This window comes from Ictidomys tridecemlineatus, chromosome 8, assembly GCF_052094955.1.
Source record: "Ictidomys tridecemlineatus isolate mIctTri1 chromosome 8, mIctTri1.hap1, whole genome shotgun sequence".
Lineage (NCBI taxonomy): Eukaryota > Metazoa > Chordata > Mammalia > Rodentia > Sciuridae > Ictidomys > Ictidomys tridecemlineatus.
Window position 1 is genome coordinate 98204233 of NC_135484.1, and position 13309 is coordinate 98217541.

The window sequence follows — 13309 nt, forward strand, 5'->3', positions numbered from 1 at the left end:
TTGTTTTGTTTTGTTTTCATCATGATAATTCTAATTTGCTCAAGTTTTATGATATTTTCACTTTCTATCTCAGAAGAAAGGGGGGGGAAGCTGTGATATATTTTTAGCTAAAATTTTTGGATATTATTTTTTGAGAACTAATGGCTTAATTTATTTTACCCCTTCTGTAGGGTTCTAAAGAAAGAAACTTCTTATTGAGGAAAATCAATATGCTACTTCTTTGTATAGCGAGAAGATCTGAGAAAAATATTTAAATGGTCTAATCTACATCTTGTTGGAATGGACTTTAGGAGGGATTATCAAGTAAAGAAATGTGACCCACATTGAGGACACTCTAAAAATGTAGCACCAAGATGCAAAGTATAGCATGCATGTTACATGGAAGCTGGGAGTTTGTTTTCAAGGTTAACAAATATCTGTCTTTGGGGATTCACAGAGATCTTAGAGAGTACATTGTATTTCTCTTAGCAAGTAGGTCTATATTTCAGTCAACCTGGAGGCAGCATTCTCCATATAATAATTGTCTCCTAATAATTGTTGTGGTTTAGATATGAAGTCTTCCTCCAAAGCTCATATGAGACAATACAAGGATTTTCAGAGGTAAAGTGTTTATATTATGAGAGTTGTAAACTAACTAGGTGATAACTGTATGCTGGTAGGGTGTGGCTGGAGAGATAGGTTACTCTGGATGTGCCTTTAGGGCATATATTTTATCATTGGGCATCAAAGCTTTCTCTCTGCTTTCTTAATGCCATATCCTAAGCTGCTTTCCTACTCTACACCCTTCCTTCCTTATGTTCTGCCTCCTCTTAGGCCCAGAGCTATGGAGTTGACCATCTTATGGACTGAGACCTTTAAAATTGTGAGCCCAAAATTATCGTTTTCTCCTCTACAATGTTCTTGTCAGGTCTTTTGGCCACAGTGTTGAAAAGATGACGAAAATAATAATCTTTTAACATGTGTGTTAAAAAACTGATAAACAAATCAAACTAGGTTTTCTTGAAAGTCTAGGAAACAACCCAATGAAGCAGAAGTTTCCAATATATCAGAGTGGCAAAGTCCAAGCAAGTAGAGAATGATGAAGTACAGCTGGCACAACGGAAGCACATATAAACCCTAAATCCTCCTCCTTCATGATGTGGTGTCAAACCAGGCAGAGGTTTGGTTTTGTTTTGAATAAAGAGAAAACAAAATACAAAACTCTTTCCACAGTTCAAGAAACAAGTCACTCAAAGCAGATTTTGTTAGTTAAGGAAGAATAGTTTGAGTAGTATTGTTCCCATCAAGATGGGCTTGGGAGAAGAGGAACTTAGTTCCTAAAGGGGGCCTTCATTTTACATAGAGGCTTTGGTCAGGGGGAATCAGAGAACTGTGTCAAAATGTTGTCATTTATATTTTTTGCTCATAGGGCAAGTGGAGCCTTGAAACTTTAACCTCTCCCCACCAAATATATATATATATATATATATATATATATATATATATATATATATATATATATATCCTTGATGCTATTGCAGCCCAAGATTGTAGGCTTCTAATCTCTCATGATCTCCATTCCATAGTACTCAGTGTTGCAACCATACAGAAGTGGATACTTCCCATGAGAGTGTTATCTTTTTGAAACATGGTAGGATAAAAAGGGAACTTTGAATCAATAATGACCCCAAATCAATCCAATCCTGACACATCCTAACACTGGGATTTAATCTCCCTTTGTAGTATGACTGGGGTAATAATGTTAAAATATGTGAGTAGTGATAGGATTGGAAATACAAAGGTGTTTTAGTCAGCTTTTTCACTGCTGTGACTAAAAGACTTGACAAGAACAATTTTAAGGAAGAAAAAATTATGTGGGGGCTCACAGTTTCAGAGGTCTCAATCCTTAGACAGCAGCTTCTGTTCCTTGAGGCTTGAGGTGAGGCAGAACATCAAGGTGGAAGAGTGTGATGGAAGGAAGTGGGCATGATGATCAGAAAGCAGAGAGAGAGACTCCACTCACTTGACACAAAATAGATACCCTAAAAGCATGCCCCAGTAACCCACCTCCTCCAGCCACACCCTACCCACCTTCAGTTACCACTCAGTTAACCCCATCAGGGGATTATTCCATTGATTGGGTTAAGACTCTCATAATCAAATAATTTCTCCTCTAAATTTCCTCTCATTGTCTCATACACAAGATTTTGGGAACACCTCATATCCAAACCATAACAAAGGCAAATGTGTTTTAATTTTCTTCCTCTTAGGAAAATGTCATTAGTTTTATGAAAAAGGAGATCCTGGAAAAGGGAAATTTCCATCCTAAATTACTAATTTAACATATGATAAATGACAAAAGCTTAAGTCATTGATGTAATTCCCCAAATTCTGTTGAACCTAATGTACTTATAACTGAGGACCAATTTTACATAAATTCAGGGCATGGCCTACCACATATTCCTCAAAATCTACTTCTTTTCTAATTTTTAATGACTTAAGTTTTTACATAAATTTTATTTATTCATCATAAAAAAGGAAACTGTTACTTTCACTTTTCCACAATTTATGCTTTTTACTAGCCTTACTATAGATTTAGAGAAAAAAAAAAAAAAAGAATGTCTCAACTATCACCCAAAAGCAGAGTTAGCAAAATCTCTGGGATTCCTACACCTTTGAATGATTTAGCCCAGTTTACATTTAAAAATACTTCCTAAACTTTGTGAGGAATAATTTCTACTCCCACCCACATGATTATGTGAACCTTTGCCTAAGTTTTTCTACAAAACATGCCCTTGGCTAAATATTACATAAGGATTTCTTTTTTTTTCCTTTTAGTGAGTCTTCTACTGTCTGCTTTTACCTTAGAAATTCTGTTCAATATTTCTGAGTCACAATATGTAGACCCTTGGAAATTTTTGTCTTTTTCTTTCTTTCTTTCATTATTTATGAGTTTTCCTTTGTCTATTGTGTAATCTCATTTTTAAATTTACCTTCAGAGTTAGAAGAAAAATATGGGCTCAGGTGCTTAAGTGATGCTGAGATTTTCAAAAAATATAAATACATTGATAAACCATTGTATTAGGAAATTAAAATGTGTTCATTAAGGTCTAAAATAAAGAAAAATTGCTTTCTAGTCAAATAAATTGAGAATAAATTCTAAAGCACTGAGAGAATATAACATATACCTTTACAACATACCATAAGAAACATAGAAAATCCCCAAAATATGATATACCTTTTAAAAAAATTCAGAAATATTTACTAATTAGTAGTTGATTATTTGAAGGCCTCTGGGCTTCATCTAAGCAAAACAATGTTTCCTCCCTGCACACCAACTTATTCTCTCACACAGTTGATTTAATTTTTAATAGATAAAAGCTTCCAATGTGGCAATTTACAGTAGTCCACATTAGAAAGATTTTTACTCTCTTTCTTACTTGCAGAATTTTCTTCTTGCCCCAAAGATAACATTCTGAGAATATCCCCCTTCCTACTTAAGCTATTAATTAGCTCTTTCTTCTTGCACTTTACTTAAAAAATATAAAGAACAATATTCAATAGATTACCCATTTCCCCAAATTAAAGTTTAACAATAAAATAACAAGTCCCATTGCACATGAATAATAAAATATTTTCCCAAATTAAAAAAAAAAACATCTCAAAGAGAAGGGCATAACAATGTAAAGGTTAATAGTCAATTTTTAGAATAAATACCCAAATTTTCTTTCCTCTAAGTTGAACTCTGGTGCATGTTCATTCAACCTGTGTCTTCAAATCCCTCAGTGGAAATTGCCCATTTTAGTAAGTGGCTATATAATAGAACACTTCTTCAATCCCATAGCTGTGTTCTTCTGGTGATCTCTTCCCAAATAACTGCTTAGTCAAATTCTTGTCTTAGAGTAAGTTTCCTGGTGAATCCAAATAGAGACTTGGTCTCAATATTTATATATTCCATACTACATTTCCCCATCTCTTTCTTCCTCAAAAATAACCCATTGTACTTTAACATGATCAGAACCCCAAAACAGCTCATTCTCTATATCCCATATTGTCCCTATAACCAATACTTGCCCCTCCTTACTTCATGCTTTAAGACTCTTATCTTTAACAAGAAATTGAAATAAATAAATAAATAAATTAGAACACAGTATTCTGATGCACCTTTTTTCTTTATTAAAGAATTAACATAGCAGGGTAATCAAAAAGTCTTATGCTAGGTTCATCATCCACTGATGTGTTGACTCAAAGAACATTTGAGGCTCAATGTTTTCACCAATGAAAGAGAGAATACTTACCTAACAATTGCACTTAAAAGGTATCCAAGCATTGGAGAATTTGAAAACTTAGGATGACTAGGGTGCTACCTTTAAACAAAATCCCATCTTAAGAGCTGCTTTCAGTGATGGTGTAGTTGAACATTGCAAAGTTCAGACATTCAGAGGTGGAAAGGGATTCAAAGATGTTATATCCCTGATGCATTTCTGGTGGAAACGAGAATGGTTGTATCTCTAGACAGCAATCTGGGAGGATTTAGTGAAATGAAGTGCATGCATGCTTTTATATAAAACACGCCTAGTCCTAAGTATATATTGCAGATAAACTCTCACAAAGATCTACAAACTGGCACACAGAACAGTATGCATCAAACCAGTTTGTATAATATGGAGACCTATGAGACCAAAGCTGGGCAGGTGAATAAGTGAAACATAATGTGACCGCAACATGCATCTCTGAGGAAGCAATCTGTGTAGAGCTTTAAACAGTGCTGAGTGTGGAAAAAAAGAAACAACATAAGCAAAAGCAATGCCATTTACATTTATTAAATATATATGCAAACATAACAATACACACCTTCAAAACATATAAGCAAAAGATAAACATTAAACACATAAGAATGTGTTCCTAACAGAAAGGAAAAGAAGATAAAATTGTTATAAATAATAATCATCAAGTACACCCAAACAGTAATCTGCTATGAGCTAGAGTGTGTTCAACTCACCTTTTACACATGAAGTCCAAAAAATGAACGAATGAAAAAACTAATGATTGATTAAATATGTTGGTCTTGGAACCAGATTACCTGGATTTGAATTTTGTCTCTGCCACATACTAGCTTGATGTAAGCATTTGGAGGTATCTGTTTTCACAAATATAAAACATCAACAATGATATTGCTCCCCCTTGTAAGATCATATTCAGGTAAAGCACTTATTGTGGTATCTGGTGCATAATAAGAGCACAGTAAACATTAGAGATAATTATTAGTAACTAAGGTGATTCTTCACACATTTTAGAAGGTTGGTGGAGGAATAGTTGTTGTTTGAGCAAAGAAAGACAAGCAGAGTGCTTTCCTGTGACTCATTGTCCTCCTAACACCAACAGAGGAGATTTATGTCTCCAGGTGCCAACTCATGGATGATAATGGGGTGTTCTTAAAAGGATATGGGAGAACGAAAGAGCCCAGTTGCTTTCTCTGTAGGAAATTCTCCTGGAAGGACAATTGTAGGGCCAAAATAGTGGTCTAAGGAACAGTGGCTCAGAGCTGGCTCCAAAGGAACATGTGTCACGTACAAAACTGCTATGGATTCTTCTTTAGTGAGTATTATTCTGGGTTTCCAGGATGGGTGGAGAAGGAAATCACCAGAGGAGGCAAAGACCAACTAGACCAACTACTAAGGATGACAACTGGGGAACAATGGGACCTGGCCAATATGGTGGGTATTGGTGTGCCTCTGATGGGCTCCAATGACTGTAATCAGAGTGTAGGTTTGCTCTATGGTCTTTGCTGTTCCCAAGAGTATGAGAACAATCTGACTCTGCAGTAGCCTGCAGAAGAACCTCATGGCAGTAGGCAGAGAGACAGTAGAGAAACTCCAGCAACACCATGATCATCTTCCCAGGGCTGTCCCTGGTACATAGTCTGTCCCAACAACACAGCACTCCAAAGGTACAGGCAATCAGCATGTTATGTGAAATAACTACTTCATCATGTCCACAGTCTCCCCAATGAACCCATGTAACAAGCATCCCCTGAAAGTAGGCAGGAGCTCTTGCAAAAAATAAAAATAAAAATGAAACAAAACATATTTCTTCTTTTCTTCTAAACATGTAAAAAATGAAGCAAAAGGAATAAAACCTGATTCGGTTAATAGTATATGGATTAAATAAAACTAGTATTGAAAAAATAGTCGCAGCCATTCTGCTATTTACTCATGATTCTTCTTTATTTTGCCTGCTAACTATAGGGAAAGTTAGTATTGCTGTCAGCTTAATAGAAGGCATCAAAGGCTTGGGCAGCGATGTGAGAAGCTGCAGGTGAATCTCTCCTATGCTGGGTTTAGTAGAGTGCTGCGATGGTGTATGTCTGCAGCAAAATTTTCTTAGTTCCTCTGCTGCTCATAAAGGGAGCACTCATTCTGAAAAAAATAAGAGTTAAACCTAGCAAGTGGTTAGCACCAGCACTCCAAAAAGACTTCTGCAGCCCATATTTTCATTTCTGCTCCAACTTCATTGCTACAAAATGAGAGGAAATAATAGATTAGTAGAGATGAATACATCAGAAAAAAATAACCTGAAAATTATACACTAAGATTTGAGTATAACATCCATCCCATTGGGGGGGGGGGAGGGAGGAAGTTTGCTGTAGGAAAAAATTGTTTTTATTTCTTCAGTATCTGCTTTCTTGCTACCTGATCAACAGCACTGATAAAGACATAAAGCTACATCTTCACATCAGACTCTGATCTCTTGAGAAATCATCAGAATGCTATTAGTCCCCTATTAAGGGTTAGGGACTGGTGCATGCTTAAGGGACAGCACTGCTGTATCCTACACCAACCCCTTACTCTTCAATGTTTTGGCTATTGCCTACCTTCCTTTATTACTGACTACCTCATTTCCTAAAATGTTATATCTAAAACAAGGAGGTAAAGTAAATACAGATTGGATTAAGTCACAGCTTTTGCAAAATAGAACACTCTCGAGAGAGAGAGAGAGAGAGAGAGAGAGAGAGAGAGAGAGAGAGAGAGATTGATTTTCTTGTCTTTATAATGTTGCTACATGGCAAAGGAGAGATCCCAATAATTTCTCTATTCATTCAGCCACTGTGTGTTCCTGTTTGACAGGGTTAGACTGTCTGGAACAGATAAGAAAAACTTAACCAAGTGGAAATAGTTATTAGCAACCATGAAGTCAGATTATATGTACTAAAAAAAAAAGTGTAAAGAGAGCATCAGAGATGAGGCAAGAAGAGAAATTTGTTTCTAAAACTACTCTGATAGAACACTGTGATAGAAAGGCACCATTGGAGGAAATGGCCTGAAATTTTCAATTTGCAGATGCCAACTCATGGCTGACAATGGAGCATTCCAAAATGGCAGGTAAAAAACAAAATAGCTTATTTAATTTTCTGGAGCCAACTCTCTCTGTTTTGCCCTGGGCCAGATCACTGGGATGAAGAAGCAGTGGTCTGAGAGACCTGTGGCTTAGAGCCTTGTTGAAGGAGACCCACATGCAAGGGACAAGTAAGGCAGAAAGGAACCCAGAGAAGGGCACGGTTTATCTGCTAAGCACCACTGAGAAGCATGGGTGTACTGCACATCATTTATACAAACTGCATTCCTTAGATTAGGAGGAGAGAAAAAACACACTAAGACTAGAGTAGCTCCATGATTGCACTGATTTGTTCTGGCCACAGAAAATCATCAGTCATGAGTAAGCAAGATGCAACTTTCATCATCCAGGTTTCTTTGAATAAAGTATAACTCCTCCTTCATTTTTCTAACAAATAAAAAACACTATTAATTTGATTTTCCTGGAAATGTCAATATATAGTAGTTAATATTATATGAGATTTAAAGAAATCCTCATTGTTTGTCTAAAATTTATCAAGTGCTACGTACTTTATATGCTAAGCACTTTATACACATTGCTTCAGATCTTCACCATAACTCTTTGATCCCATTTTACAGAGAATGAACTTGAGTCTCAAGAGGCCTAGCTATCACACCAAGGCCCCGGTATTCCAAATTAAACCCTAGTTTATTGTTTTTATTGTTTGTATAGTCATCAGTTTTTCTTGTCGCACAAAAGCATATATTGAGCTTTGTGAGATGGTAAATTCTCTGTCATCAGAAGATTTTAAATAGAAGATATATAAAGATATATGCTATAGGCAGGATTTTCATATTAAATATAATATTGGACTAACGTCTCTCTGCAGTCCCTTTCAAACATAATATTTTAGACTTATATGAATATTTCAAGCAGGTTGAAATAGAGTAGGTGACCCTGCCACCACACTGCCATCTCAGCAAAATCTCACCGTGCTCCCTGAACCCACTGACAGATCAAAAGAATGTTTGACCCCACAATTCAATATCTGGTTGGAAAAGATATATTGTGATGAGACATTACTTTAGACATTTTATCAAGTTTTTACTTTCTTTGTCAATCTTGATACAAGAGTTAAATAACTTGAGAGAAACAAAGGCAAATATTTAAGAAAAAAAATGAAGACCTCTAAATACCTCAATAAATAAATCCTCATTTTCAGACCAGTACTCTGGCAACAAATATTCATTATTTTGTTGCCAATGGAACAACACACTCATTTGGGTTTTAAGAAAATATAAGAAAGAATGAACTTAAGGCACTTTGAAAATCATAGTTCTGAAGAGAGTCAAGTTCCAAAATCTTTTTGTTGTTGTTGTTCAAGTTAACTTTGGTTAATAAGTGAGTGTAATCTTGTGAAACTTTAAGCCAATGTTATTGAAAGTATTTTTAAAAGAATGTGCTGTGTAAATTGATTTTTCATTTTCTGGTAATGCAAAACCAACTACACATATTCTTTCCTGCCAAGCAAAAGCAAAGTCATCAACGTATATGTCCTTAAAGACATGAAAACCAGGCTTCATGTGCACAAAACAAAAAGCCATTTCCAAGAAATATATATCATACCATTATTAAATGCTATGTTCTTTTTTTTCCGGATAATTTTAAATGTATTTTGCACATGTATGTAACTATTATCTTCAATGTAAAAACATAAGACCTGGTACTGGAATTTAGTATACATAAGGCAGGAGTTATAAAACATTCAATAATTAAGGTTTTATAAAATATTCATAAATTTGTTTTTATGTATAGACAGATAGGACACAAATAAAATATATGATACTGTATAATTAATATGCACCAATAAAAATAAATAAAATATCCTTCCAGATGCCTGACCAAGGTGGCTGTAAATTCAGGTGCCTGTATTCGTTGTCTTTATTGTATAAGACAATTTATCTGGTTCTTGAACTCTCAGCAATCCAAGATTTGGCAAAGATTGATTTTGAGAAATAATATTTTTTAAGAAATTTCCTAAAAATAGTAGAGTGGGCCCATTACTCTTGAAATTTTCATTTTTTACCCTTGATCAAGCCAGAATTCAGAGTGGCTTTTATAAACAAAATATTCATTTTGTCTCTTCCATGTTCTCATCTATAGAATAAAGACAGAACAACAGAAAGCTAATCATAAAATCAGAAACAGACATCAATAGATGTTCTGGAATTCAAAATAAAATGAACATGAGATGCTATATACAACAAAGTAGCAAATCAGTCATAGTCACCTTGCTGTCAGAATTGTAATCTTGACAACCCTTAAATGTTTATCAAAAATCTGCAAAGAAGAAATAAGAAAACAGGAGAAGAATTTGCCTCATATGTGTTTTACGGGCAGCTAGTGAATGATTAACTCTCAAGTTGTGTGAATCTGAGAGGTCAGAATCAGATGCATCTAACAATGTTTTTGGAAATTAGTTGACCTTCAAGGTGAAAATGAAATAGTCCATAGGCTTCATGTAGCAGGAGAAGGAAAGAAGGAAGTTCTGATTATATCTTACTCCCCAGCATGACTTTCATAATTAATCATGTAGAAAAATAATTGAGTTAAAGAGTGAATATGGAGTATCTTGTGCTGAATTCACAAGATATAATAAATATGATAAAATAATTGCTGCCTAATACAATTCAATTTTATTCAAAGTAAATTCACTCAGAAAATATTTATTGAGGACATGCCCACCCTGCATGGTGTTAAATATTCATCCACTTGGTGATTACTGCACTGGTTTGAAAGTGGAAATCTATGAAAGGCAATCAGTTGATTCAATAATCAAACTGATTATTTAGGAGGCTTATCTGTTTATATGTGGGTTTATCAGTGGCCAAGTATTTTTGTTCATATGTCATATAAAGTATAAATGAAACATTGTTCGGAGTATCCTAAGCCCCCAGACTCAGCTTGCCATCCTGCCTCACCCAGCCTCAGCCTAAACAGCATCCAAACATTGTGTAGAATGTCAAGGAAAACAGAAAATATCAGATTCTACTAAGGAAATTACAGTGAATCTCCGAACACATCTCTTAAAGTTAATCCACCATAAATTAAAGCACATGTTATAACTTGGTGCCACTGGATAGGAGTATGTGACCCCCATGTTTTGTAATTGAAATCATTCAATGTGATAATTTTTGAAAAAATCTATTGCTGTTAGTTTCGCTTCTATGTTTTCAAAATTAAATAACTGATTTGATTCACTTTCCTAAACTGCCAGTGAAGAGGGTGATGCACATGTGAATCAACTGGGGAGATTTTAAAACCAGCCAAAAGTCCCTGGCCCACCACCAGAATCTTAATTCAATTTGCCTAGAGTGAAGCCCTGCCATTGGTTCCTTGGAAAAGTCACTACAGGTGATTCTAATGTTCAGCCTAACAAATAAAGCCCTGAGCTAGATAATAAGTATAATTGTACTTATTAGTTAGTTCCTTTAAGATGAACTTTAGAAATCAGGTGAGTTATAAAAGCAATCAGCCAGTCAAATTAAATGAATTTGAGATCTATATAGATTTAAATAAATTACTGACTTAGTTTTAAAAGCTGTTTATTTACAAATAACATGATTAGATTCAAGAAATAAGTACTGTCTTTAGGAAATGAAAGAAAAAACAAGGGGTCAATCTCAAGGTCCAATCAAGCCCTCTTCCATAATTCTTTACTTGCATAAGTACCTGGGCCCGTAGGCACTCTTCTAGGCCACATGGTGATGGGATTAGAGTTGATTTTAAAAATCAGACATTTTTCTCTGGTGATGTTTTGCAAGTAAATAAATGACAGAGAATGGGTTTTGTGCAAATATATGGACCAATACTGCAGCCTAACTGTATATCATAAGGAGTTGAGGAAAGCTATTAAATTACTACAAAATGTGCCAATATTCTACAAATAGCATAGCACATTGGAAGCATAAAAGGGTTGTTTGCTTCATTATTTGCACCTCTTTTAACAGTAAAAGTTTTTGTCTCTGACATCATTAAACTTTAGCTTCTTTTGTATTTTTCATAAAATCCAAACCTGATTTAAGATCATTTTTTGGCAATCTTATCCACTAGCTTAATTTTAAGCTTCATCTACAGGGTTGTGATAATTGATGAAAAAAAAATTTCAAACACTGCATCTACTCTGTTCTCTTTGGCAACACAAAGTCTTTCACATTATCTAACATACAAAAGTTCTCAATTTATAATATGAATGGAATGCTTTTGTTATTCAAATACCAACTGATTTTCTCTTTATTATATAGAAACATTATCCTGTAGATATCCTCTAATGAACTTGCTCCAAAATTATGGTGTTTGAAATAAAGACATTTGATTATTTTTACACTCATCTTAAAAGTGCAAAATTCATTCATTCTCCTTTTTTTAGATATGTTTGTCTGATTTTTTATTTTTATGCAATTTGCCATCATTATATACTGAAAGGGCTATCATATTTGACATAGATAATATCCTCAATATATAAAAAGATATACTACTCAATAAAAATATTAGAATACTTGTAAATAAATACATAACATAATTCAAAAGAAAAATAGAAAACAGACAAAAATGCAGAATTTTCAAATGCAAATATAAAAAAATATTTCTTTTTTAAATTGGAAAACATTTGTAAATATGATGTTAAAATGTAGAAAGACCTAGATAGTATAGACAGATTTTTAGATAAAAATAGACAAGTTTAGATAAAGGTCTTCTTCTTAATTAGGATCTTTAATTTAGACACTGGATAATGTATAGTGGGGCACTTAAGAGCCCAAGCTCCAGTCAGATCTTGATTTAATTTATGATTGTGTAATCTCTTCCCAGCTATTTGGTTACATGTAGGCAATAAAGGGAATTCCCTCAACCTCAGTTTCCTCATTTGTAAACTTGGAAAAATAAGATTACTTAATTTAGAATGTTTTGTAAAGATTAAGGTAAACTGCATAACACTATCTCTAACATATAGTAAGTTCTCAATAAATTTGCAATTATATTAACTTTCAATACTGACAAGAATACATGGAGACAAGCCTAGTACAGTGACACATGCCAATAATCACAGACGCTCAGGTGGCTGAGGCAGGAGGATTACAAGTTCAAAGCTAGCCTCAGCAACTTAAGGAGGCCCTAAGCAACTTAGTGAGATCCTGTCTCAAAATACAAATAAAAAGGGCTGGGGATGTGGCTCAGTGATTAAGCACCCCTGGGTTCAATCCTAGTACTACTACTGTTAATAATAATAATAATAATAATACACAGAGACAGGTATTATAGCACACACCTGGTGAGGTGAGTTGCTACACTTTAAGGAACAGTTACAAGTCTGCTATATGCTTACACTTAATAAACCAATAATCCTGTCTTTAGGATACCTTAAAAACAGTCAGATATGGTCAAGTATTAATCCATACCTATTAAAACACTCCTTTGCATTTTAGACTAACATAATAGTAGAAAACCACATTGGTCTTGTATGACAGAAAATTTTAAATGTATAGAAATAAGGATGTCAGTTTATGAAAAATATATAACATACTCTAAATTGTGGAAAATATATATTGGAAAGGTAAATTCAAGTTTTATTTGGAATTTTACTATTTCTATTTCTCTTTTGTTTTATGCTTGTTTTTTTCTAAATTTGGAGACTGCAATATTAAGCATACTTCATCTGTAAATATACCTAAAATGAATGTGTGAATTCATTCCCTTCTTAAAAAGAAATCCTTTAAAGTTGCCTTTTTTTCCTCACATTTTCCATTTTATCTAAAACGATGTGGAAGAAAACATTGTTCAATCATCCTTTCTCTTGAACACAAAACTAAACCATACAGAGAGTATTTTTACAGAATTGTTTTCTGTGTATGGTATAGCATTTGCAAAAAAAATAAAAGAAGGTGGTTTTAATTTATTTTTGTTTGTCTCCTCCAAACATGAAATGAACAAACACTGG

At 34.2% G+C, this 13309-nt stretch overlaps 1 protein-coding gene across 15 annotated transcripts in view; it reads right to left on the reverse strand.

Annotated features, from left to right (window-relative positions):
• Positions 1 to 6187: 6187 nt before the first annotated feature.
• The window catches only part of Mlip (muscular LMNA interacting protein), a 124509-nt gene continuing 117387 nt past the window's right edge, over positions 6188 to 13309 (reverse strand). For 13 of the 15 annotated variants that reach the window (XM_078019870.1, XM_078019867.1, XM_078019875.1 and 10 more), the window contains one exon: positions 6188 to 6495. In XM_078019870.1, the coding sequence (XP_077875996.1) occupies positions 6490 to 6495 (6 nt within the window). In that variant the 3' untranslated portion in view covers positions 6188 to 6489. The remainder of the gene's footprint in view (positions 6496 to 13309) is intronic. The other 2 variants (XM_078019869.1, XM_078019862.1) reach the window with 1 other exon arrangement.